Consider the following 27644-nt stretch of genomic DNA (forward strand, 5'->3'; position numbering starts at 1 on the left):
AAGGGAAAACCAGCCCAATACAGATTAGACCACACACCTCCGAAAATGCATTTCTCAGGAATGTAGGTTTCCTCACGATGTTTTCGTTCATGCACGAGCACGTGATAATCATTTATGATCTAAACATGAATTCGAAAACAAATTCGACGATCATTGGTTTAGGCCTATGCTGGATTCGAACCTGTGACCTCAAAGAAGGGCAAGCGTTCTACCAACGGCTCTTAGTATAAATGATGATGATAAATGGCTGTGAGCCACTCAGGACTAAAGGTGAAAACGCACATAGAGGCGCCACAGGAGCCGCACGCAGCGAAGTCATCGCATTTGGCGGCAAAAAGCGGGTCGTACGGCGCGGGCGATTTCAAACAAAGAGTTAGGGAGGAAGGGGAGCGCGCGCTGTCTGTCCCGCTCCCACTTACGCGGTGATGCGGTACACGGTAAGAATGATATTTTTGTATTCGTAGTTTGTTTATTAGTGAGGACAGAAGAGGCAAGATGATTGAACACCTAATAAGACACGACGAATTTATTAAAAACATCATTGAAGGAAAGGTAGAAGGAAAGATAGGAAGGGGAAGACCAAGAAGAGCTTACATGGAACAGATTAAAGAAAACGTTAACGTCGTGTCTTATAGGGAAGTCAAGGAATTGGCCTTTGATAAGACTGGTATGGAAAATGCTACACCGACAAGGGCGTGGCTCTTAAATTGATGATGATGGAGTTTGTTTGTATCGGGACTACATGCAAACGTCGACTCTTATTATTATTATTATTATTATACAATAGGCTAGTTTCCAACTAGTCAAATCAGTTCCTTTTTACTAAACGTCAAAACACGAAATTACTATGGAATTTGTATGAAAAAGCACACTGTGACGTCATGGAAAAACGTGATAAAATGTCGGACTTATTGTTACGTTTTTCTTGTTTAAAATTATTTTTCGACTTTTTCACTAGTTTTAAACCTGTGTTTATTTAGTAATCAGAATTTCATAATTTATCTTGAACCTAGTACACGACCCAATTAATAGTATGAGACTTACTTTTGCAATGCATCAATGATGTTGAGATGAGTCTCAGCCTGCGTCAGTACTGCGCGCGCATCTCGCCAGTCCATGCCCTCTAGCGGAGACTTAATGGTAACCGTGCTGGATCTAAGGGGATAAGGCCCATTTTAACATCGTAAAATCTAAAGATCTCTCCAGACGTAATAGTCAAATAATTGGAACTTGATATTTGGTATTTGATACACAAAAGAGGTAGCGGGCGCCCTCCTCCCACCTGGTGAACCATACTTACATATATAAACATCCTATTTACGTCCCACTGCTGGGCACATGCCTTTCCACTACGCTGCTCCACAACGGGACCAGCTAATAGGAAATACAAATCTCCCCGACTGTCTGGCGCCGTCAAATACAATTTTTTTTCCGGGTGAGAGTCCTCAGCGCTAAAGGTGTAACTTAAGGTCACGTCCATCTAAAACCCTATATCTTTGTTGATACCTTTTCATGGAGCAGTCTTTAATCTGCAGTAGCCTGGCAACAGCACTATGGAAGGGCGTGGCGTGAGGGGCGGCGGGGGCGGCGGGCGGAGCGGGAGCGTGGTCCTCCACCGCGGAGGGGCGGCGCCGGGACAGCTCGCGGGACCACGCCGCTGATAGTGCCTGTCGGGGGAGGGGATACATTTAAACTGAACGCGCACCGCAGGAGCCTCACGCGTTTAGACGCGTCATCGCATTTTATAAATCTTTATATGACATAGTATGTAACGTCGCGTGCCTAGATGCGCCTTCACCTATACAATGACGAGTACAACTTGATAAGCCTGTTGTATCATTTGGTTATACGAAGAAGTGCCCGAGCCTAATCGGAACTTATCCGGCATGTATTTTACGCTATCCGATACTCCGAAACGCTATCAGACATATTAATAGACTATTCATTTCCAAATGAGCAAAGCCACAGGCCACCGAAAGGCGAATAGCAGCTACATTTACATATAATATTACCTAATCACCTCACTAGCATTAACCCGTTTCTCACAAGGTCCACTTACTTAACCTGAAAATTTGATAGGACCGTCCAATTCTTTTACAGAAGCGAATGCCTGTCTAACCTTCCTACCCGCGACAACCAGCCCAATACAGGTCACATATATATGACGACAGGTCGACATGGCAATCGGGGCATGAGGTGAGCCGCGGAGGCGGGGTCGCCCCGCACACCCGCACAGTCCCCGCGGCGTCTTAGTCTTAGTGTCGCACGCACGAGTCTGTATCGACCGCGTTTATCGATTGTAAGATAATACATTATTATAATACACAAATACAAAACGTACATAAATCCCATATTTATAAGATTGATAAAATAGTATGTTAACGAATCACACTGTGTTAAACTGACGAATAATTAATCTTCATAATGATCTTTATATAAAATTATTTCCCAATAACTATAAAATGTACTTCTATTTTTGAATGTATAAAAAGTATAAACCTACTTATTTTATTGCTGTAAATACTTAATATAAAAGTATGTAAATGTCAGACATCGTATTTCCGTCCCCACCAAATCCATCATGGCGACGAGGTGGAAAGGGAAAAATACGTTGGCGGGCAGTCTTGAACGAACGGTTGACTAGGCAACTTATGATCGAATAAACGGACAGTTATTTTTGAGCTTATTTCTGCGTTTCTGTTCGAATAACCCCCCTGATACCTATTATCAGAAGTGGGATAAGAGCACACGCGCACAAAAATGCCAAAAAGTAATAAGAATTTACGACGCCGTTCCACCAGCGGAAGTTCATCTGATTATGAACGTTCCCGGTCTAGGCGAAAAAACCGTCATCGGGCAATGAGCAGGGTGTCATTTGTGCGCTCTCGATCTAGGCGCAAGTCTCATCGCTATAGTGAAAGTGAAACTTCATCTGAACGTCAAAGCTCCCGACGTTCCCGTTCAAGGGGCAGGCGACACGGGGAGGACATTGAGAGAACCTCTCGATCGAGAAGACGACGTGTGAGCAAAAGGCGGGCGGTACGTCAAACACGAACTCCATCAGGTGAACCACCGCTTTTGCGAGTTCGACACGAGGATATTTCTAAACAGATGTTGCATCAAGTACGGCCTGAAATTAGAAATGTGAGAGAGATGCTGTCGGAATCGAGTGTGCCACCAGTAACACAAGGTGCCGCTAACACCAGACCTTCATCGTGTGGAGTACCACCTCAACATGAATCTGTGAGTTTTGATGTTACGTCAGAGCATTCACAAATAAACAATGTAAGAAACACCTTGAACGATAAAACTTCAAATTTGAATATAAGCATACAAGATCTTTCTACTCTTATACAAACCATTACACAAAATCATACACGTATATCATATGACAAAAATATTTTACCTGTTTTCGACCCTGCACAAAGGAATCAAAGAATTGAATCATGGATAGCGAAGGTAAATGAGTGTGCTAAGATATACAAATGGACTGACGAACAGACAAGACACTTCGCATTACCTAAATTAGGCGGTCATGCTCAGAAATGGTACGAGGGCCTTCAAACCATTATGTTGACGTGGTCAGAATGGCAGGAACGTTTAATTAGGGCGTTTCCTTCTGAAACAAATCACGGGACATTATTGACGGAAATGTTAGAACGACGTATGAAGATAGGAGAGTCAGTTGACGAATATTATTTCGACAAAATGGTTTTACTAAATGCTTGCGAAATCCAAGGTAAAAAGGCAGTTGACTGCCTGATACATGGAATCGATGACAGGACAATTAGAGCTGGAGCTTCTTCCGCGCGTTTATACGACCCCGAAGACTTACTTAAATTCTTAAAAGATTTATGTAGAGATCGGGAATCTAGCTTTAGAGCTTCAAGGCCACGAGCTGGTGCAGGCACTTCCAATGATATAGTGTGTTTTAAATGCAACAAACGAGGGCACCGTGGTGCTCAATGTCACACCGCCACGGCTGAACTGCTTTGCTACAACTGTAAAGAAAAGGGCCACCTTTCAAATAAATGTCCAAAGCCGATTGTTAAATGTGAGACATGCAATCGAATGGGACATAAAACTGAAGATTGTTACAGAAATAAAAATAAACAAAACAGTAATAACACGCTGGAAAGGAAGACTTTATTTACGCAAACGAACAAGACTGATTCTAAATACCACAAAGAAGCTACAATAAATGGATCAATAAAAACAAAATGTTTTATAGACTTTGGAAGTGATTGCACGCTCATTAGCCAAGAATTAGTCAGAAAACATTCTCTTGACATTCTCAATTCCGATTTACCTACAATAAGGGGTTTCGGGAACACTTGTTATACACCGTTAGGTCGGACGCGCTTTAATTTGTCGTTAGGAGAAGCTTCAGCTGAAACAGATGCCTATGTTGTTGAACATACTATGCTAGCAGAACCCCTACTTGTGGGTCAAAATTTCACTGAACGTCCTGATCTTCTAATAATTAAAACTAGCGACAGATTGGATATATTAAAACGTGACATACCAATGGAATTTTCAAACATTTTAGCTGAAAATGATATCTGCGCTGAGAAGGTAGTCTTGAGAATTGTTTCTAGCAAAGTGGTAAACAAAATAGATTTTGTAGATTGCATAAACGCAAACAAACCAAATTTTGATGTACTCGTTGAAACAGGAATTCGAAACTTAGAAAATATTAATTATGCAGTACTGGGCGGTATCTATAGTCTGCACGAGGGTGAATGTAAAATTGCTGTGTGCAATCTAAGTGACAAACCTTTACCTTTACTTAAGGGTACCGTTTTAACACGCGCTGAAGTCATTCATTCTGCGGACAACAAACAAAGTCAAAAAGAATTCCTTTGTAATAGAATTACAGACCCATCTACTCTTGCACCAATATCAAAGGACGAAATTAATATTAATCCGGACCTTACACCAGAACAGACAGAGTTAGTTGTTTCTCTAATTAATAAATACAGGACTTGTTTTGCTCAAAACTTATCAGAACTTGGATGCACTAATATTACAGAAATGAACATCGAATTAGAGGATCACACACCGGTTGTTTATAGGCCGTATCGTTTGAGTTATATGGAAAGAGAAGTAGTACGCGATGTGGTGAAAGAGTTGATGGATAATGACATTGCAGAGGAATCAAATTCTCCCTATGCAAGTCCAATAATCCTAGTGACCAAGAAAACTGGGGGATACCGTTTGTGTGTAGATTTTAGGGCATTGAACCGTAAAACAAAAAAGGATCATTTCCCTATGCCTAGAATTGATGACCAACTTGATGTGCTTAACGGGAATAAGTATTATACAAGTCTTGATCTCGCGAGCGGATATTATCAGATACCCATTCGTGCAGAGTGTAGACATCTTACAGCTTTTATAACACCGGATGGCTTATATCAGTTTAAGAAAATGCCATTTGGACTTGTTAATTCTCCAGCGGTTTTCCAAAGGACCATAAACAAAGTATTAGGCAATGCTCGACATGACTCAACTCTCGCTTACATGGATGATATATTGATACCGGGAAAAGATTTTGATCAAGAATTGGAGCGTTTAGAAAAGGCGTTCCAATTATTACACAGTGCTGGATTTACTTTAAATCTTACAAAATGTAATTTCTTTCAAGAACAACTAGAATATCTTGGTCATGAGATAAGCGAGAGAGGAGTCAGGCCGGGTAAAGCAAAAATTGTTGCAGTAGAAAAGTTTCCAACACCTCGTAATGTACATGAGATCCGTCAATTTATTGGTTTGGCTAGCTATTTCCGAAAATTTATAAAGAATTTTGCGATCATTGCAAAACCTTTGACAGATTTAACGAAAAAACAGAGTACGTGGTGTTGGAATACTGAACATGAAATGGCATTCAACCATTTAAAAGACGCCTTAGTACAACGTCCACTGCTGGGTCTTTATGATCCTAAAAATGAAACTTTCTTACACACTGATGCTAGTAAACACGGATTAGCGGGGATATTGATACAAAAAGACAATGTTTCAGGTTCTATGAAACCAGTGGCATATTTTAGTCGTAAAACGACTCTAGACGAAGAAAAGTATCATGCTTATGAACTTGAAACATTGGCAGTAATAGCATCACTCCAAAGATTTCGTGTATATTTGTTGGGAATAAGATTCACTTTGGTGACTGACTGCAACGCCTTGAGAGCAACATTTACCAAGCGGGATTTGATGCCGCGTATTGCTCGATGGTGGATAGCCATGCAAGAATACGATTTCGATATCGTATATAGGCCTGGTTCAGTTATGACACACGTGGATGCGCTCAGTCGAAACCCTCAGCCTTGTGTATCGGAAGTCACTCATGATGTAATGCCCTCTATTTTGAGAATCACACAAGAAGATTGGTTATTAAGTCAACAGTTAGCAGATGCGGAAATACAACGTATTCGAAAAATTTTGGAAGACACAGAAAGTACAGACATTAAGAAAAATTACGTTTTAAAAGATAATAAGTTGTTTCGAAAAATTGGAGATAATTTAAGATGGGTTGTGCCAAAAGGAGCGAGATTCCAACTCTGTAAATTAAATCATGACGAAATTGGACATTTTAGTATAGAGAAGACTTTAGATAAAATTAGTAAGGACTTTTGGTTTCCGAAAATGAAAAAGTTTATTAAAAAGTATGTGCGCTCTTGTATAGAGTGTGCGTACAGCAAGGAACCGAGTGGACCTAAAGAGGGACTTTTAAATCCGATACACAAGGTTGACAGACCATTTGATACAGTGCATGTGGACCATTTAGGACCTTTTGTAAAAAGTGCAAGGGGTAATTCGTACTTACTTGTAATTGTAGATGGGTTTACAAAGTTTTGTTTACTCAAACCTCTCAGACATTTGAAGTCTAACCTAACGATACGATCTTTGGAGGATGTCTTTTCGATTTTCGGTTATCCAAACAGATTAATATCGGACCAGGGGTCTTCTTTCACTTGTAAAGATTTCAAAAAGTTTTGTGACAAGTCGAAAATACATCATGTATTAAATGCAGTTGCCTCTCCACGGGCCAATGGTCAAGTGGAGAGGTACAACAGAACGGTCCTTGATGCGTTGACGGCTTACACAAATAATTTAGGGGAAAAATATTGGGATACAGTTCTTGGAAAATTGCAATGGGGAATGAATAACACATTAAACAAGGGGATAGGAAAGACACCCTCCGAAGCACTTTTTGGCATGCCTATGACTTATAAAGGTGAAAACATATTCGCACAAATATTAAATGAAACACGACAGTCCGGATCTTCACTTGAAGACATCCGCCAAAAAGTTAGTGAACATATAGAAAAAGACCAACGTGCTCAAAAATCTAGGTATGATAAACATAAAATAAAAGCTAGAGTTTACAAAGAGGGTGATTTAGTTAAGTTACTAAAACCAATTGGTAGTAACGACGGTAAAAGTAAAAAACTGCTTCCAAAATTTACCGGACCCTATAAAATCACTAAAGTTTTAGAATGCGATCGTTACGAGATTTCCAGTATTCCAGGTTCAAATATAACCCAAAAAGCTTACTGCAATATTTGGGCTGCAGACCGTATAAAACCATGGATAACAATACACAGTGGTTGTGACTCCAGTAATACCAGTGGAAGTAGTGACCATGATTGATAGATTTGATTTTGATTCATTTGTGCAAGAGTCACAAATAATACGTTTAAGTAATACTTACAATTATATATATAACTCTATATACATACATAATATACTACACATCACGTAATCAAATCGTTAAGGTGTAATAAAATTGCTTATTATTAGTATAATGTAGATTGATTAAGATGAGCGTTGATAGAGCCGCTCCATATTAAAGCTGAGCGTTGATAGAGCCGCTCTGTATATTCAAGATGAGCGTTGATAGAGCCGCTCTGTATGTTAAATTTGAGCGTTGATAGAGCCGCTCTGTATATTAGTGTTGATAGAGCCACGTTTTGTTGAATACTTTGATTTATATTTAAGAAATGCCTACTTGTAAGGTAATAAGTTACTAATAGAGTTAACACTTTAAAGCATAGTTTATAAGTAAAATGTTATTGAGAATTGTATATCGATTTCCTAATGATTATCGAATGATTTAAAAATTATACTTATCTTATTCATCTATACAATACGTCCCTAGTGTAAAATTTATGTTGTAATTATAATATGTTTGTTTGCCATTGTTATCCCGATCAAAGTTTGAGGACAAACTTAGTGTCAGGAACGGCCGAATGTAAGATAATACATTATTATAATACACAAATACAAAACGTACATAAATCCCATATTTATAAGATTGATAAAATAGTATGTTAACGAATCACACTGTGTTAAACTGACGAATAATTAATCTTCATAATGATCTTTATATAAAATTATTTCCCAATAACTATAAAATGTACTTCTATTTTTGAATGTATAAAAAGTATAAACCTATTTTATTGCTGTAAATACTTAATATAAAAGTATGTAAATGTCAGACATCGTATTTCCGTCCCCACCAAATCCATCATGGCGACGAGGTGGAAAGGGAAAAATACGTTGGCGGGCAGTCTTGAACGAACGGTTGACTAGGCAACTTATGATCGAATAAACGGACAGTTATTTTTGAGCTTATTTCTGCGTTTCTGTTCGAATAACCCCCCTGATACCTATTACGATTATAATCTCGCTCTCATAATTTATTGGGAAAAAGACATGGGAATGGAAGCCCTTGGTCTTGGTTCCAGCCCTTGGTCTTGGTTCCATACAAGACCATTAACCCGGCCCCAGGGGGGACAGAGTCATCTTCTCTGCCCTCCACTGGGGCAATTCCTGTTCGGCGCGTCCTTGCCGCGGGGGTGGGCACCTCTTACTTTAGTAGGTCGGAGTGAGATGGTGGCTGAGTTCGAATAGGGACCCAGACCTACGGGGTATAACGTAGAACCCTTGCCCAGGGATACGGGTGAAGACCTCAACGGCTGCAGAGGCGGAGATGGGAGCCATCGGTACGGCAATGCAGGACGGAAGGGGCATGTCACAGGGACTGTAACCTGGAACCTGACAGAGGGCAGCAGTAACTGTCAGTACTATTCAGAGGCAGAGGACAGGAGTCCTAGTATGGCTTTGTAATAGACTACTTTGGGCGCCATCCCACTCGCGTCATACAGAGTACTGCGGGGTGGAAGGCAAGAGGGAAACCACTGCCCTATTTTTCCCTAAAAAAGTAGCATGGAGACGTTAGATGATTCAGATGAATAAATATTAACTTAAATGAAAACGTGGTATTATTTTATTCACATTTTGTTACATACATAATAAAAATATATCGATATTGAAAATGTCACGTCACTAGAGAATTGCCATGTCGACCTGTCGTCTACATTACCTACGAAACGCATTTCTCGGAATGTGGGTTTCCCCCACAATTAAGCACGTGATAATAAATAATCCAAACATGTATTAGAAAATAAATTGAGACTTACCTGTTCTGGTATAAATCTAGCGATGTCTGCGTGGTGAGGCATCGCGCGAACTTTCTCGCCCTTGTCCAGCCATTGAAGAAACTCCCGGCACATACTGGGGACAAAATAACTCCATTCAGAAAAGACAGAATTAAAATTAAGGATAAAGGTGCTGCGGCATACTATGACCCCGGACACTACATGGAAATATCTCATTCTTCTGTCTCCACCTAACGCGTAAGAGCGAGCAAGACAGACAGTTCGCGCTATCCCCTTTACTAAAGGAAGACCCAGAGGCGGAGAGGTCCCCGCTTGATTCGAATTGGTGCGGGGCGGAAAGTTACCGTTCTATACGTAGTATTATTATTTATACTATGCTATGACGCAACGCAATCGCTTCGATAATTTCTACTACACCGGAGTCGAGAATGAGAAGCACCATGATACACGCTCTGACAATCAATGCGTTTTTTCGTTAAAAAGGCCACATTGAATTCATCTAAAAAACGCAATATTGCTATTTGACATTTCTTCACCTTGCGCAGTTGTCAAATTGCAATATTGCTGTTAAGATTAATTGTTCCAATGTGGCCTTAAGTTTTTACCCTCCTAGACCTTAAACGAAATTCTATATCCAGTGGAATTCCAATGAGCTTAAGCTCTGAATCTGATTAGACAGATCCTTTGCAGGCTTGCCACGGGCCTAGCCCGTACGGGTATCATGAATCTGTCAAAAGTAAAGAACACAACAACATAAATCAACTCACGTTTCAGCAGCAGTATGATATCTCAACAAATGCGCTATATCTCTTTTCTCCTCCGCATCACTCCTACTACTGTCTTCTTTCTCACTCTCTTCTCCCGCTGAACTCTCGTCAGTGCCAGAGTCACTCGATTCTCCCGTGAGGTCCGTGATAGTCAGCATTGGTACTATGTTATCGTCTGGAGGCGGAGTTGGTTTTTCTTTTTTAACCCTCGGAGGTGGTTTTGGGTGTTCCGTTTGGTTCTGTTTGAGGGTTTCAACTTCGTCGTGGTGGTACGTGACAGTGTCTTGGAGTCTCTTCCGGAGTTGTGCTAGCAGACGGGATTTGATGAGGCCGCTGAAGAATAGCGGGCCGACTGGTGGTGTTGACTCTTGCCTAAGGAGAAACGATATCCTAAATAAGAACTTTTTTACGGCAACATAGCTTTTGACCACCTTTCAGAGGTCAATGGACCAATGAAAAATTAAAATTTTCATAAACTAAAACAGAGGGAAAGAAAGTTATAGTAGTTAAAAGCGATGTGTTTAAAACATCACACAAAAACAGCAATATTACAATTTGTTGCGCAAATGTTGAATAGGCAAATAGGAATATTGCTTTTTAGATGAATTCCTTCAATTTGGCCTTTTTAGACAACCATGTCAGATGAACTGTCATCTGATGAGATCTCATAGTCACGTACCAGTTGAAGAAGTCATGCACCAACTCTAATCGAATCCGATGAGCTTTTACAACTGGTGTCAAATTGTTTAAAGCGAGGTCAAGTTGTGTAAAACTGGATAAAAGCCATGGCAAACATTTTATATATCTCACATGTTAGTAGGCGGTCGTTGAAGGTAGAGGTGGAAGAAGAGTCTCCATAGCATAAGATGCGACGGATGCTGCGTCGGCGCAGACAGTAGGGCCGTCGCGCACCGGTAGATTACTAAGTCATCCGCCGGCATGCTCGCGCCGATTTGCTGGACAATTGTAAGAATCGGATTGATCAATAGATACGACAACACATATAGTCTAGTAGTCTTCGTCTTCGATTAAAAGTTGCGTCTATTGCGAGGTTTATCGAACAAAAATGGCTTCCGAATGTAATTTTCCAAAAAAGCGCTTACGTGGCGTTTTGTTCACCATAAGGCGACGATATGTGAATACTATTCTGAACCACCCAGTAATCCAAGCGTTGACCTAAATAAATAGAACTTAAAATGGTTGGTTGGTTGGTTGGTGGTAGGGCTAGCAGAGGAAGACCTAGAAGGACGTACATTGACCAAATTGGAGATGTCCTTAGGAAAGCTTCAGTAAAATCTACACTGAACCGGCGTGCGTGTGTGAAACATTGATGAATGTGGAGGAAGCACGAGAAGTATGTCATTGAAGCAAATGGAATTACATAGTCTCTACCCCGGTGGCTAATATGTATGTACGTTAAAATGCCTAAATTACCTTAAGAGCATTATCCACGTGTATCCTATCGCCAGCCATCCTCTGTAGATGCAGTACATCCAGGACTCGTGCGTTGAGCGTGGTACGCGCTTCTACGCCATGCGCGTTGCGCAGTACGCACTCACAGATCAGTGGCGCGCTCGCCACGTTGCGAACTGCGTTCGTTATGTGCTCGGAGGATTTTGGGTCCTGTTGATATGAAACATAAACCTATTTATGCATAATTTGGATTTGTAGTTAATTAATTATGCCATAACTTTACCTCTGACCATCCTCATTTATAATGCAGTTGTGAGCTTTTGACAATTTGTCATCATCGTTCTGGATTTTTCAATAATAAGATCTATAAGAAAAATATGCTGAATTTCCAAGCTTCTCTCCTTCTATCGTGTGGGTTGTGACGTGGATTACCAACCCCATCAACCCTGGTGTCAGGGTTACTATTATTTTACTAGAGCCGCTAAAGGCCCCTGGCTCATGTAACGACTACTAACTTACATCAGTAACTAGTAACCGGGACCAACGGCTTAACGTGCCTTCCAGACGATCAGCCTGTAATGTCCTAACCAAACTAGGGATGACAGAATGAGTTTTGGTGATATCTCCTCATCGGAGTTTGAACCCGCGACCTCCGAATCGTGAGCTACGTGACTACGGAGGCCGTTGCCTGAAATGAACGGATTATTGTTACAACAGACCTGCAGCAAGCTAGCAGCGTGCGAGTCTAGCAGGGCCCAGTCCGGCGCCGCCAGTAGCGCCACGTCTAACAGCGCGGCCCCAGCCGGCGCTCGCCACAGCCCATGTAGCCACGCTGATAAAATGGACGACCGAGGTATACCTGCCCTGAGGATCACAGGGGTTTGTTAAGAAATGCCAGTCTTCTGGGTAGAGAGCCTGGCAATATGTAAAAGGTTATATTGTGTACGGTCACGAGCATTAATACGCACACACTTTGGTACCATGTCACATTAACTTTTTTGACAAATTGAACTGTAAGTCTCACTGACAAATGTCAAATATGTTAGAGCGACAGAGTCCTAAAGTTGGTACATTATATTGCTTATGACTGTACAGGGGACTCAAAAAGGCTACATCGAAGCACTTCATCTAAAAACGCAATGTTGCAATTTGACATTTGCAAAATGCAAACAAATGACAAATAGCAATATTGCTTTTTTAGATGAATTGCTTTCATGTGGCCTTTTTAACCCCCCTGTGCATGAACATACACATAAATACAGGATGATAGTGACATCGTAACGAATACTGAGGAGGATGATTCAGACCCTGATTCTGAGTTGATATCAAGTGGAATTTCCTGTCGGAAAATTCATGGAAATCTTAGTGTTTTTTTAAATTATTTTCCGTTCTGTACTATTACGACGGATTTTTTTTTGTAAATCATCAGAATTTCATAATTTATCTTTGACCTGGGATACTACCCATTTCCAGACGCCAATTGGGTTTGGATCCTACCTGTGTTAGTACTTTGGTTTGGATTTTAAAAGAACATTCGGTCTTATTAAAAATTGTGGGATGGAGCATGAAGGAAACGTAACGTAAATATGTGTGAAAGAGAGAGCGAGGAGTGAGCGAGAGATCCGAAGGTCCCTGGTTCGAATCCCGGTGGGGAAATATAATAAAAAAATACTTTGTGTTCTCTAGTTTGGTTAGAACATTACAGGCTGATCACCTGATTGTCCGAAAGTAAGATGATCCGTGCTTCGGAAGGCAAATTAAGCCGTTGGTCCCGGTTACTACTTACTGATGTAAGTAAGTAGTCGTTACATGAGTCATGTCAGGGGCCTTTGGCGGCTCTATAGTAACCCTGGTGGTTGATGAGATGGGTAATCCACCTCACAACCCGGGACAACGAGAGAAGAAGAATAAACAAAGGTAAACAAATATAATCGTTTCCTTCATGCCCCATCCCACAATGTAACACTTGTTACTCACTGGTTGGTCTCCACATGCGTGAGAAGCAGCCGCAGCAGCATGTTGGCGCCGGCCTCCGGGCCGAGCCCCAACGCGCGTTGCACCATCGTAGGTCCAGCCTTTAGTATGGTGCTGAATAACTCAGCGAATCTACAATTGAAATGAACTATTACAAATAAATTGACAAAAAAAAGTTTTGGAGTGAGGGTAGTTGTTTAGAATATTATTTTTTGTTAATGTAGTATTTATAGCTCATTGATTCTAAACAACTTTGCCCAATTTTAAGCAGAATAATTGAGATGATTATCCCTCAAAAAAAAATATACGGTCGAATTGAGAACCTCCTCCCTTTTTTGAAGTCGGTAAAAAAGTAAAATATCTGCCTCCTCATAGTTTTAAGTTTATCTCTTTCTCGGTCTGCTTTTCCACTAGAAATAAGCTTTGTCTGTCTTGTGTTAGTCGAGTTGCTTTTATATCTTGTTCTGTGCACAATAAACTGTTAAAGAAATAAATCATAGACAAAAAATAACCCTATAAATAAATACATATAAAAATACATTTGACTGACTTGGGAGTGAGCGAGACAGAAACCGGCGACTGCGCCATGACCAGCATGACGGGCGCCAGGCAATGCACGGCGTCCGCCGCGCGCGCCCCCGCCACCCGGCACAGCGCCGACACGCCCTCTGAGCATATCTGGTAACACAGAACATAGTTCAGACTACGATGCCGCAGGATACGACACCCCAGTGGGCTTAGCCCCGTAAGCACGCGACTCTTTCTCGCCGCGATAGAGATCATCTGTCTCTTTCTGTTCTGTACTGTGAGAGAGTGACAGGTGAGCCTACAGATCTACTATACCATGAAGACTAGATTAGACCATGAAGGCTGTTTTGTGGTTGCAACTTCATATAAGTGTTAGATTGAATATCAAATGGAATTTTCCGTCGATTACGATGTCACTAACACCTTGTATATGAAGTTGCAACCACAAAACACTTCTCAGGCTTCATGGTCTAGTGGTCAGAGCATCGGACTCACGAATGGAGTTTCGGGTTCGATTCCCGATGGGGACATTGTCGAAAATTACTTTGTGAGACTGTCCTTTGTTTGACCAGGACATTGTAGGCTGAATCACCTGGTTGTCCGATAAACTAAAATGAATCCGTGCTTCGGAAAGCACGTTACGCCTTTGGTCCCGGGCTACTGACCCAAATGCCTCCACCAACCCGCACTGCTGCAGCGTGATGGAGGTCCATACTCATATTTAAGAACCGGGCTTCTATACCCGTGGTCAGTGTTTTTAAAAGTGTTAACAATTTCACAAAGAGAAGCCTTGACAAGAGCTGCGATCTCAGTTTCCCTCAGCACGGGGAAGTGCTATAAAAACAAAAATCGCGTTAATAAGTTGTTGTGGAAACTCACCAGTGGTATGCAATGTCCCCACGAGCTAGCCAGCACAGCATAGGCAGTGGACAACAAGTCTCTAGGCTCAGGATCAGGGGGTGGAGCGTCCAGCGGCAATGCCCAGCTGCTGCGGTGCGGGCGCAGCCGCTGCAGCACTAGCCACGCCCACTCCGAAGGCGGATTCTGCGCTGACCAGTCACAGAGCCAAGAGCCGACCGCTAGTTGACTCTCCAGGGTCAGGCCGCTGGACAAGAATGTGTTAAAGAAATCGGTTAAAAATGCAAAACGACTATATCCCAATTGGGTTAGTGTAAACGAAAGCACGTGTTAATGTGAGAGGATAAAGGTCATAGCCACTTACACGACTCTGCTCCAACACCACCCTAAAATAAAACGAGTCCTGGCGGTCAACTACATAGTAGTCTGATGGCGGGAAGCTTGGTGGCCGAGAAAGAATATATGCTCGCGTTTGACCCTAATCTCACCTGATGGTAAGTGATGATGTGGTCTAAGATGGATCACGCTTACCTAGCATATGCCTATTTACTCTAGGCTTGAACGCTCTCAGATTATAACGAGGTGGAAAAACAGACGACGGCAGACAGTTCCAGTCTTTTGCTTTATTTGACGCAAGGCCACGGCTTAAAGCCCACATTTGAATTATATTTTATTAGTCGGGTTGTAGGAGAGTTGTCCTGCTAGCTCACGATCCGAAGGTCCCGGGTTCGAATCCCGGTGGGGACATATCACAAAAAATTGTGTTCCCTAGTTTGGTTAGGACATTACAGGCTGATCACCTGATTGTCCAAAAACTAAGATGATGCGTGCTTCGAAAGGCACGTTAAGCCGTTGGTCCCGGTTACTACTTACTGATATGTATGATATAATTTTATCTTACCTTATCTTATTAATAACCCTGACACCAGGGTTGATGATGTTGATAATTCACCTCACAACCCACACGATAGAAGAAGAAGAAACAGAGTTGTGTGAGGGGGCTATGACCTTTATATTCACCTGTGAGGCGTATAGTCGAGTATCAGCAACAAGTGTTGTATCAATACGGGACAGCGTTGCGCCCAGTCATCCAATACGCCGCGGACCTCGCCCGGCGTAGGCCTCCAGCTGGACGCCGATAGAGCGGCCACTGATGACGGGGGCAGAGGCTCCGCTAGAAACAATACTTTCACGTCAAGACATCTGCTGCATACGGTGCTGGTGTGAGTACGGAGAAGACGACTGACATTTTTTTTTTTTGACGTGACTTATTGTAGATTTGCCGCAGATGGCATTAACTACTTGGCCGGCCAAATGGGGAGCGCTGAAGGCTCTCACCCGGTATGACTGACAAAGAAAGACATACAATACAATACAAATACACTTTATTGCACCAAAATAAAAAGATATAATTACAGTGAGCGTCGTACGGCTAATGATGAATTACAAAAATACTCTTAACTAAGTACATGGCAAATGGCGGCCTTATCGCTTATAGCGATTTCTTTCAGACCAGAGAACCATACGGTGAGGAAAAATGAAAAAAAAAATGAAAGATTGTGGGTACAAACTATAAGTACAACTTACCAATAAATACATGCAAATAAATATATAACATACATACATAAATATATATATACCTAACCTATAATGCCTAAATTCTAACCCTGCATGCATGATATTAACTGTTTTTCCTTTTCGTTCCAAACATTATATGTAAGTAATCAAACAACAGTGACGCACAAAAAAGTAAAAATCCGACGTAATGCGAAATCACTCACCCTGGTTCAAATCCGCCAGCATGTGGAACCCGATGGTGTGCAAGTAAGGGTGTGCGGCCAACAGCCGCGGCAGTTGTTCGCGGGCAGCTAAGTCGCATTTACCCTTACATTGCACGGGCTTGCGCTTGAGACCCGTCTAGAAGATACAAGTATCAATGTTAACGACGGGCTCCTTGGAGCGATCTCATTGATATATTATTATTTTTTTGATAAGACATTTTATTATATTCTTTTGTATTGGAAGCCTCCGTGGTCTAGTGGTTAGAGCGTTAGGCTCACGATCTGGAGGTCCGGGTTCGATTCCCGATGGGGACATTGTCGAAATCACTTTGTGAGACTGTCCTTTGTTTGGTAAGGACTTTTCAGGCTTGAATCACCTGATTGTCCGAAAAAGTATGATGATTCTGTGCTTCGGAGGGCATGTTAAGTCGTTGGTCCCGGCTATTAGCCGTAAAAACACCTCCACCAACCCGCATTTGAGCAGCGTGGTGGAGTATGCTCCATACCCCCTCCGGTTGATAGAGAGGAGGCCTGTGCCCAGCAGTGGGACGTATATAGGCCGTTTATGTATGTTATGTATGTATGTATTGGAAGTAGACTCACCTGCAGTAGGAAGTCCAGCACCGTCCTAGCGAGCTGGTGGTCGGCAGTGCGGTCTACCGCCGCCTGAGTCGCCTCCACTACTCGAGCCTCACACGAAGTCTGTAGTGGTTGTAGAGACAAACATTCCACTGGTTTTGGAGAAGAGTCTGTGAGGGAAAGTAAAGACTAAATGGAAATATCACATTTCTTCCGAATCCTGAGTTTCTTTGGTATAAAGCGATCCCCATTGCACAGTTACCTGTTTGTCTGAAAGTAAGATGATTCGTGTTTCGAAAGGCACGTTAAATCGGTGGTCCCGGTTACTACTTACTGATGTAAGTATGTAGTCGTTACATGAGCCACGTCAGGGGCCTTTTACGGCTCAGTAATAACCCTGACACCAGGGTTGGTGAGGTTGGTATTCTACCTCACAACCCACACGACAAGAAGAAGATTGCACAGTCTGGAGAAACTCATTATTCTCAACCGAAAATTAAATTAAATGAGAAATCCTTGTTGCTTTGTAAAAACGTCTCACCATGTAAACCAGTAATGATAGTCAGGCAGTACTCCTGCGCAGTTTCCTCGCGCAGCAACGTGGCGGGCAAGCGGTGCAGCTCCGGACCCATGATGGCCGCGCCGGCGGTGAATGCCGCCTCTAGTTCCGCCGCTATTGGCAGTTCCAGCTCTTTAAGGTACGAGTGTCTGTGGAAAATCGATTTGCTCTAAGTTGGTCAAATAAAAGCTAAGTAAAAACGCTGGGACCTTAAATATAGTTGGCGACGAATTGTATTGTTATTTATCAGAGAATGGAAGAAGCGAAAGTGGTGTGTCAGGATCGTAGTAAATGGAATTCCGTGGTGTTTGCCTACCCCAACAGAAATAGGTGTGACAGAACTACTATACACAGTTGCACAGAACTAAAATACAACACAGGAATACACATAAAACACACGTATTTATGTTATGTACGTATCATCATCATTAATTTAAGAGCCACGCTCTTGTCGGTGAACTGTCCTTTGCCTCTGAATAGTACTGACAGTTACTGCTGCCATCTGTCAGGTTTCAGGTTACAGTCGCTGTGACTTTCCCCTTCCGTCCTGCATTGCCGTACCGATGGATATACGTATGTAAGTTGGAAAAGCCGCATAGATACTCGGGTTACTAGTAATCATATGGTTCGTCATATCCATCTCAGAACATCAATATCCAGATTGGTTGTAGGCTGTCATCTGATGACTATTGTAGCTCTGCCCGCTTTTACGGGCGCCGAGCGTAAAGCGTAGCAATCTATGTATTTGCTTAAAATAAAAAGATAGTATTACCGTGTATGAGCGTGTAGATCAGCGAGCGTATGAAGCGCGCGCGCCGCCAGCCCCGCGAGCGCGCTGCGCAGGCGCGGGTAGTGCGGGTGTGACGTCACGCCGCGGTGCAGCGTGGCCAGCAGGGTGCGCACGCCGCAGCACGCTTTGAGCACCCCGCGACCCCCAGACGGGTCGCCCCATTCGTACTCGCGAGCTGTGCCTATGTCCTGAAGTGCAAACACAATATTATCAAACTAACACACTCAAAATATTAAATTCTAAAGTTTTAGCCCAGCTTCTGCAAAAAAATTAAAGTTTTAGCCCAGCCATAGAATAAGGATTAATACTGCACAGAGTCTGTAAGGCCTATGATGAATAGATGTCTGTTAAGTGGGCTGTGACCAGTAATGGTGCCCACCACTAAACAAAGGTCTTTTCGGTTCAAACTGAGCAGTTTTCTTCGTGAAAGGCTTGGATATTGACGGGATGACGCATTTCGACTGTCTGCAGATAGCCTGATGAGCCAATCTCTCATTCTGTTGTTGCTGGGTGAGTTCATGAATCCACGACCGCTGTCTGTTGAAGAGCAGGATCGGTTCTGGAGCAAGTAACCTGGTATTCGAACCACTTCTAGCGAGTTTATAGTGACAGCAGGACAGTATGGGGATGAGTTCCAAGGGTGACTTACAGCATGTGTGAAGAGCACCAGTCTCGCCACTAGTTCTCTGAGAGGGAACACTTTTAACAGCGCCAAGAGGTCCCGCTCCCGCAGCGCGCCCTCGCTGACCGCGCCGCCGCCGTGCGCGTCCATTTCTTCCCAACCCTCGTCTGCATCTGAACAGTAATATTAATATTATTGTTCAAGAGCCTTGTTTTGGAGTCTGATGACTGCCGCCATTTTGGTCCTGGGGTACATCTCGCTCCTCTTCTCAGCTGTTGGTCTCCCAAGTAGTATTACTCATTGCCCTCCAACCACTATACTGTATACTGTTCTTACTTAAATAATAATGTGACATCTCACTAAACACCACGACACGACGTTTCACCAACGACTGACGTCTGACGTCAGTCTGACGTGTATGTCGTGGTCAGATCTTAGAATTGATCATTTCATGATATGCTGATCATTTCATGAAATGGTCATATTTCATGGCCAAACGTTGATATTTCATATCATTAAACATTGACATTTCAAAGATATGGTCAACTTAAGTTGGCTTTTTCATGAAATATGTCAATTTCATGAAACGGTCGAACACATCATGTAATGATCAATTCTAGATCTGGCCGCGACATGGACACACCACCATTGTTGAGCAGTCCATTCACAAAATTACAATTTGCCTTAATGTTTACTGTTTATTTATTTGTACTCTCTTGTGTAAGTTATTTTTATTACGTGTTTTGATTGTGAATTATTCCGTGTTTTGTTTTTTTTATCTGTGACTGTGTCCCTTTTATAATAAATGTTTCTTTCTTTCTTTCATCTCACCCTCAGTGCACTCGACGGCGGCCTCCAGCCTGGTCCTAGCTAGTAGTAGGTCCAGCAGAGCGATCGCTCGCGCGGCCGAGGTGCGGTCTCCAGCTGTCACACGGATCACCCGCGCCGCCCACTGCACTGACCGGGTTTGTCTATTGACGCAAAAAGACCTTTGTTATAAACGTTAAATATTTTACGAACCGCCATGAGCAATATAATGTACCCAATTTAGGACTCTGTCGCACTAACATATTTGACATTTAGTGAGACTTACAGTTCAATTTGTCAAAAAAGTTAATGTGACATGGTACCAAAGTATTAATGGTCGTGACCGAACATAGAATTTTTTTTTCGACGCACCCTTCTATCGTGTGGGTTGTGAGGTGGAATACCAACCCCATCAAACCTGGTGTCAGGGTTACCATTGAGCCGCCAAAGGCCCCTGGCATGGCCCATGTAACAACTTCTAACTTACATTAGTAAGTAGTAACCGGGACCAACGGCTTAACTTCCGAAGCACGGATCATCTTACTTTCGGACAATCAACCTGTAATGTCCTATAACCAAACTAGGGATCACAAAGTGATTTTCGTAATGTGTTCCCACCGCACCCTGAGCGGTGGGCACGGATCGTCACGCATTGGTTGCCTCATCACGGGTACAGACATCGTGGTAAACCTCGAAAGAGATAGCGTGACGACTTAGACGCTTGCTGGAGGGACTGGAGAACGCACAGGACCGCGAAAAATAGAAAGAGGAAGAGGGCACCTTTGCCCAGCGGTGGGATCTTGTGGGTTTAGATTACATTTTATGAACATAGTGAACATATTCTACTTCTTTTAATGTACTGTAGGGCTCTAACAACAGATTTCCACTCCTCGCGATCTTTTGCAGTCTTTGTACCTAGCTCCCATGACATGCCAAGAGTTTTTAGTTCTCGGTCAACCGAGTGTCGCCAGGTCTCTTTGAGCCGTCCATACATCATAATGAATAATTAAAACACATAATAACGGGTTCTTACCGCGTTTAAATGGGGATATGAGACTCCCATCATAATGAAGATACCACTTTCACATTCAGTACACTAAAGAAACGCTCGGTCACTATTGGCGATGGACGTACCTCTGACTAACCTATTACTATTATTAATAGCCTGCAATGTCCCACTGCAGGGCAAAGGCCTCTCTTCCCTTCTTCCACTCCTCCCTGTCCCCAGCTTGCTCGCGCCACCGTTTCGAGAAGCGGTCTAACTCGTCGCGCCATCTTTTCCGTGGCCTTCCCCGACGTCTGACAGCATTTGCAGGACCCCACTCTGTAGCTATTTTGGCCCAGAGGTCATCGGGCATTCGGGCAACATGTCCAGCCCAGTCCCATTTCAAGCAGGCAGCCTTTCTCGCTACGTCTGCTATTTTAGTTTTGGAAAGCAGCGTGGTATTTCGGATCCGATCGATCAATTTAACACCAAGGATGCTGCGTTCCATACCTCTCTGGCAACCTTGAGTTGCCTGACTAACCTAATTGGGATATATTCGTGAGTTTATATACCTTATGTTATAACAATCTCATGATTTTACCTAAATAATTGATGCATTAAATATAGCAGCTGCCTCAGATCCCGCGCGTCTAACAGCGCAGAGCTCAAGATGGCTGACCAGCGCTGCAGCGCTGTGGCCAGCGCTGACGGCGCGTTGTCACTCAGTCGGAGCGCCTGAAGAACTAAGGCCAGTGCCTCGCGAATCTCAGGCTTGTTGCTTCGTATCGTCTCTGATATTAGGTCCTCTATCTGGAAGTAATTAGTAACATAATAAGTAAGCTGAAGTAGTATGCTGTTGTGTCAAGATCGAAGCAATTGGAATTCCATAGTCTCTGCTTACCACGGTGGGAATAGGCGTGAATTTATGTATGTATGTTTAAGTAAGCTGAAGTGGTATATGTCAGGCGTTTTGAATGAAAATTCAATGGTCTCTAACACCATATTTAAAACAACGTAACCCTTGTAGCCGGTTCGGGTTTTAAACCACTGAATTCGATTTTTGAATTCATGTTTGGGTCATACATAATCACGTGTTTTACAGGATTTGTACTCGATTAATGGCAATAGGCTCGCTTCATATAACATGTGACTTACACATAGGTGGTGACATAGGTGGCGAGGTACACAAGTACTATAAATCCTCTGCATACTCCTAAGTTTGACGCTATGTTATGTTGTACCCCTTGATGGTTGAGAATATTTTAATTACAAGTTGAAGTAATACAATGTAGTGTAGTAGTATATGTATTTATAAGTTATGTATGATGACTAAGATAGGTTCCATTAATAAAGGAATCTTGAGATGATACTCGGCTGTTTCACTCGTCCCGAACCTGACCTTATATGGCGACCCTGCCATGTCTGGCATCAGCCGCTCGCGACGCGTTTAATATTATAAAAAAATAAGTAAAAATAAATCGACTATGGACTCTTAACATCAAAAACTTCAAAAAAAAATCACCCACCACCTTAACCTTCACCTCACCACCTTCTTCACCTTCTTAACTGCTATTTGACATTAGTTGACATTGCGCACTTACTTTTATACGCGCAAATAACAATCGAGATATCTCCACTCCACAATCTCACATTTGACAATTGACATTTGCGCATATAGACGTAAGTGCGCATTGCCAACTAATGTCAAGAAGCAATATTGCTTTTTAAGATGAATTGCATGATTGTAGTCTGACAACGGCCAACAACAACGACAGCCTCCGTGGTCTCGTGGTTAGAGCGTTAGGCTCACGACCTGGAGCTCCAAATTCAATTCCCGATGGGGACATTGTCGAAGTCACTTTGTGAGACTGCCCTTTCTTTGGTAAGGACTTTTCAGGCTTGAATCATCTGATTGTTTGAAAAAGTAAGATGATTCCTTGAGGGCACGTTAAGCCGTTGATCCCGGCTATTAACCGTAAAAACACCTCCACCAACCCGCATTGGAGCAGCGTAGTGGAGTGTGCTCCATACCCCCTCCGATTGATTGAGGGGAGGCCTGTGCCCAGTAGTTGGACGTATATAGGCTGTTTATGTACGTATGCATGGATGTGGTCTTTTTAACCAGTATACCTGACAATGCGCCAACAAAGCAGCATGCTGGTGATGGCAGTACGACTCCTGGACACTCCTCAGCAGCCCTTCCAGCCGCAGTTTCGCCGCCGGCAGTCTCTCTTTCAATAACTCAGCGTGGTCATACGTAGCCCTAAGTTGCACCACAGCACCACAAGCACAGTCTTCTGAAATGGTGACCATCTTCTTTTCCACCCTCCAAACTGAATTCCTGAACTTCTCCTCATCTGCGAAACCCTTCGCTAGCAGGATGCGTTCTCTTTCTACAGCTATTAGGGATGATCTGAAAGATTTATTGAATTGATAGTTTTGGTAGCTATGTCAGGTGAAGGTGTAAAGTTTACCCATTAATAGTACAGTAAACACACTACTATATATACAGTTAAACCTAAAAATAACCATTCCTACTATTCTGTTACATACATAAACTCACACCTATTTCCCACCGGGGTAAACAGACTGTAGACTGCTGGAATGGTTCGATCCTGACACACTTCTCCTGCTTCCACATTCATCAATCATTTCATACATAATCGTTTTTTATTACAAACTACATATAAAAAAGTTTTGTAAAGATTTATTTCTAACAAAAAGAGGACATAAATTCAGATCCAGAGTAAATCTGAAGAAAATAGTAAGGATTTATAATATTTTTTATTGTTTGTAGGTTCTCGAGCCTTTCGAGTAGTGGCAGAAACATGTAGACCTCATTTAGTTTACTTTATCTATGACAAAAATAATAATTTCGATCACCGCTACACTTATGCCACCTAATGTTGCTGAGCGACAGTCCCAACACCCTAAACAAGTATTTAAAATTAACACAAAAGCAGCTATATCACAAAGCAAAAAAGTTGAAAAGTTGAAAGCAGGAAAGTAAGAATGAATTTGATTGTTTATGGTATGAAAGGAGGATGGTTAATGAATGGGACGTAGTGAGTTTTTAAAAGTAAGAAAGGAGAGTCTTTGGTGCGATGTCTAAATTGAATAAAGGCTATTTTTATTTTATCCTATTAGTAATTCCATAGGGATTGAATTTGCTCCAATCCTAACATACTTCTTGTTGTTTCCACCACATCCATCAACCTTTTATACATGTGTGCCGGTCCAGAGTGGATTATAAATACAACCAGGCTAAAAAACAGTTGATTATTACCTGAATGTAGACAACAAATCCACCAGAGGATGTTCAGGTCCACTTACAGGTCCTGCTTCAACAATAGCCTCCTCTCTCTCACTCATAGCCCTCACTTCGGCTATCTCTTTCCCTCCATACAGTCTGATAGCTTCTTCTAATGGCATGCATTTTAGTTTTTGTGTTACCTGTAAGAATTGCAAGGTATGATCTCTGTTCGCATTGTCTCCCAGTTCTTGAGGACTCTAAACTAGCAAGAAATAGATTGATACCAATGTATAAGCATGTTTTAAGTTTTTAAGTCTTGAAATATTATTTTTAGTTAAGTATAATATTTGTAATTATTTGTTAGTACCTTATCTAATTATTATTGTACGTCACAACATGACTAAATGTGCTGAACACTAAAAGTAATACTTCCATCTGTATACCACATTCATTACAATAAATTTAAAATAAATTTCATTTCATTAAATAATTATCACAATAATGATAAAGGGGATTCCCCTTTAAAGTAACCTTTCTTTCTCAAGTTAAAGTAACATTAAATAATTAATAAATTTGAATACATATACTCCTTCAACTTCAACTTTTTTCTTTTAAAGGCTGCATCATTCAGACACAATGATTCTGCAAATGTCAAGGATCCGAAGAAAATTGTTATAAAATAAAAATACTATACCTCTTTTGCTATCTCTTCTCTTTGGTGTTCTACAGTTTGTGATGTTTCTTGTACTTGTTCTTCAAATGCAGGAGCTGATGGTGTTGTAATTTCCGCACTCTCTTCAACTTTTACCACCTTTATGTTCTCTCCCTTCATTTTATTATCTGCTTCTTCGTCAAGTTTAAGATAAGCAATTGGATTTTCCAGCCTATTTTGTATTTCTTCTAAAGATAAGTTTGTGTTCTGCTTCGGTATTGATATTCTTTCTAGTCTTGAATTCAAATTTTGATATGTATCTGTTGTATTGGAAGTTTGTAATTGTTCATATTTAGTTATTTCTGTTACTTTTATGTTTTCTGAAGCTCGACTTGTATGACCTACGTGTGATTGAATTAACTCGTCGTTTTCTATACTAATTACTTGCTTAACTAAATTTACTTCAGTACTAGAATCTAAATTTTTATTGGCTAAGGATTTTTTTTCGGGTTGTAATTCTGTGGTACAAATATCAGAAGTTATAGATTCTTCAGTATGATTAGCAGAATCTTGCGAGGTATTCATGGCACTTTCAATAATATTTGAATCTGTTTTATTTTTTGATTCTTGCTCTGTTCCAGCTTCAGATTCTCTCGAAATCAACGGCTGTTCCCTTTCAACACTACTTCTAGATACAATTTTCTCTTTAGATTTCTTTTTCTGAAAACAAAATAAAAAGTTATCAGCGTTTACTGCGCAAAATAGACTATTAATAAACAACAAACAAAGACTTTCGTAATCGTGATAAAAATGTTACCTCTCGCCGTTTTTCTTTGACCATTGTCGCCATGGTTGTCGATTTAGTAAAATAAATGAACAGATGACGAATTTATACACAAATTCACTTGCTGAAAATGTTTGAATTCCTATTTATTTTGAGATTTTCATCGAGTTTCGGAGTTAGCTGAAAGCTGTCAAACAAATATTGTTTTCTTAAATTTGAAATGTCAAAAAACTTACGCATAGTGTTGTCCGATAACCGCCGTAATAGGTAATACTTTTAGCTTTTTTTAAGACAAGTATTGGTGAGTAGTAGCAGCCATGAAATACCTAACAAGTTTATTTATTATTAAAGGCCTGAGCGGTAGCCACAGCAGGCGACATGATAAATGAACCATTTTTCTTGGTTCGTGCATGACATGAACTATTCATACCATATTATAAAAGTTCTGATACGCAAGACGGTATTGCTATGAGTAATCAAGTTTTTTAGGTACACATCTTAAATCGTATCGAATTTAATCGTAACGAATAAATGTATAATAGCAAAAGATAGATCTTAATTCAGTCCAATTAGTATTTATTGGCCACGATTACTACATACAATTCCTTATTTAATTTTAATTTATACCTGTCATTTTCTTATCCATCGAAATGTACGAACGGACTGATTAACAGCTGTTAACAGGGCTGCCAGATGAAAAAAAGGCATGATCGTACGTCAACTACAAAAAAATCGTATTCCAAGGAAATTTTGAAATGAAAAGATAGTACAACTTAAAAGTTCAAAGTTTTTATGAAAAATGAGAATAATTCGTTAAGAATCAGAAAAATAATGCAATAAAAAATGTTTATTAGACTTATACTAATTTTCTGAGGTTAATTTTCTTTTTTTTTTATTTGGAAAACTGCGCTATTCGTCATCTATCGCCTGCATCACTTGCATATCGGGTTTTATTATTCTTGGAACCAGTATCATGAGTGGCAGTAACGTCGGTACTTTTTACTGTAATTACTGGAAACAGCATTGGTAGGTTCAAGACAGTCCAGTTCCGATAGAATGGCGCCATCTAAATCGTATCTTTTTTTATTTCTTCTGCACTTGTGATTAAAAAATGCCTGCAACGTTGAAAAAAATCAAAGCTGCCGGAGTAACACATTTGTTTTATTACGAAATGTTGCCAGGTACTGAAAAATCGTACATTTTCCGTACGATCGTAGTCTTGCGATCGTACATGAGTAGAAATGCCAAAAAATCGTACGAGTACGATTTAAATCGTACATCTGGCAGCCCTGGCTGTTAATTTTAAAATGAATGAGTGATTGAATGATATGCAATCGTGGATATGTCAATTTAATGAGACGGGTTATTGGCCAATGTAAACGTTTTGAGAGGCTTCTTTAAATTTCTGCCTTTAATTTACTTTTCAGCGGATAAGAAAATGACAGAGGTAACGTAAAAAATTTGATGGTGTGTATTGGAATAAGCAACATTAATACTTCTATGCAGAGTACTAGCTAGTACTAGGTAAAGTGCTCAATCCATCTCTAAAAGTTTCGTTTTTATAATGTTTTTAGGTCTGCCCTACGGCAAATGGCCAAGTAACCAGACGCAATAAATAAAAAAAATCTCTCTGCCCACCCCGGTTATCCAATATGAGTGCCTTATCGTTATCTGACCTGTCCATGAGAACCCCATAACTTGCGAAATGTGCGGATATTGAGCTCATATGGCGTTTTCATACTACTCCCGATTCTTATCTGATTAGAGTCCGTCAAAATGACAGATTCGGAGTGGGATAAATTGGGCATAAACATGTGCATAACTTTGGCAT

The 27644-nt window shown here is 41.3% G+C and overlaps 1 protein-coding gene across 1 annotated transcript in view; it reads right to left on the reverse strand.

Moving 5' to 3' along the window:
• The window catches only part of LOC126370029 (uncharacterized), a 43420-nt gene extending 17417 nt beyond the window's left edge, over positions 1-26003 (reverse strand). Inside the window, exons 1-22 of the mRNA XM_050014656.1 lie at positions 25847-26003; positions 25072-25749; positions 24411-24577; positions 23255-23537; positions 21726-21934; positions 20164-20303; positions 19360-19505; positions 18693-18898; positions 17903-18069; positions 17386-17531; positions 16783-16918; positions 16022-16175; positions 15023-15248; positions 14166-14293; positions 13619-13747; positions 12361-12505; positions 11663-11851; positions 11039-11184; positions 10229-10600; positions 9483-9576; positions 1507-1667; positions 1045-1155 (exon numbers count right to left, since the gene is read on the reverse strand). Of these exons, the coding sequence (XP_049870613.1) occupies positions 1045-1155; positions 1507-1667; positions 9483-9576; positions 10229-10600; positions 11039-11184; positions 11663-11851; positions 12361-12505; positions 13619-13747; positions 14166-14293; positions 15023-15248; positions 16022-16175; positions 16783-16918; positions 17386-17531; positions 17903-18069; positions 18693-18898; positions 19360-19505; positions 20164-20303; positions 21726-21934; positions 23255-23537; positions 24411-24577; positions 25072-25749; positions 25847-25879 (4166 nt within the window). The 5' untranslated portion in view covers positions 25880-26003. The remainder of the gene's footprint in view (positions 1-1044; positions 1156-1506; positions 1668-9482; positions 9577-10228; positions 10601-11038; positions 11185-11662; positions 11852-12360; positions 12506-13618; positions 13748-14165; positions 14294-15022; positions 15249-16021; positions 16176-16782; positions 16919-17385; positions 17532-17902; positions 18070-18692; positions 18899-19359; positions 19506-20163; positions 20304-21725; positions 21935-23254; positions 23538-24410; positions 24578-25071; positions 25750-25846) is intronic.
• Between the last annotated feature and the right edge of the window lie 1641 nt (positions 26004-27644).

Source organism: Pectinophora gossypiella, chromosome 10 (genome assembly GCF_024362695.1).
Source record: "Pectinophora gossypiella chromosome 10, ilPecGoss1.1, whole genome shotgun sequence".
Lineage (NCBI taxonomy): Eukaryota > Metazoa > Arthropoda > Insecta > Lepidoptera > Gelechiidae > Pectinophora > Pectinophora gossypiella.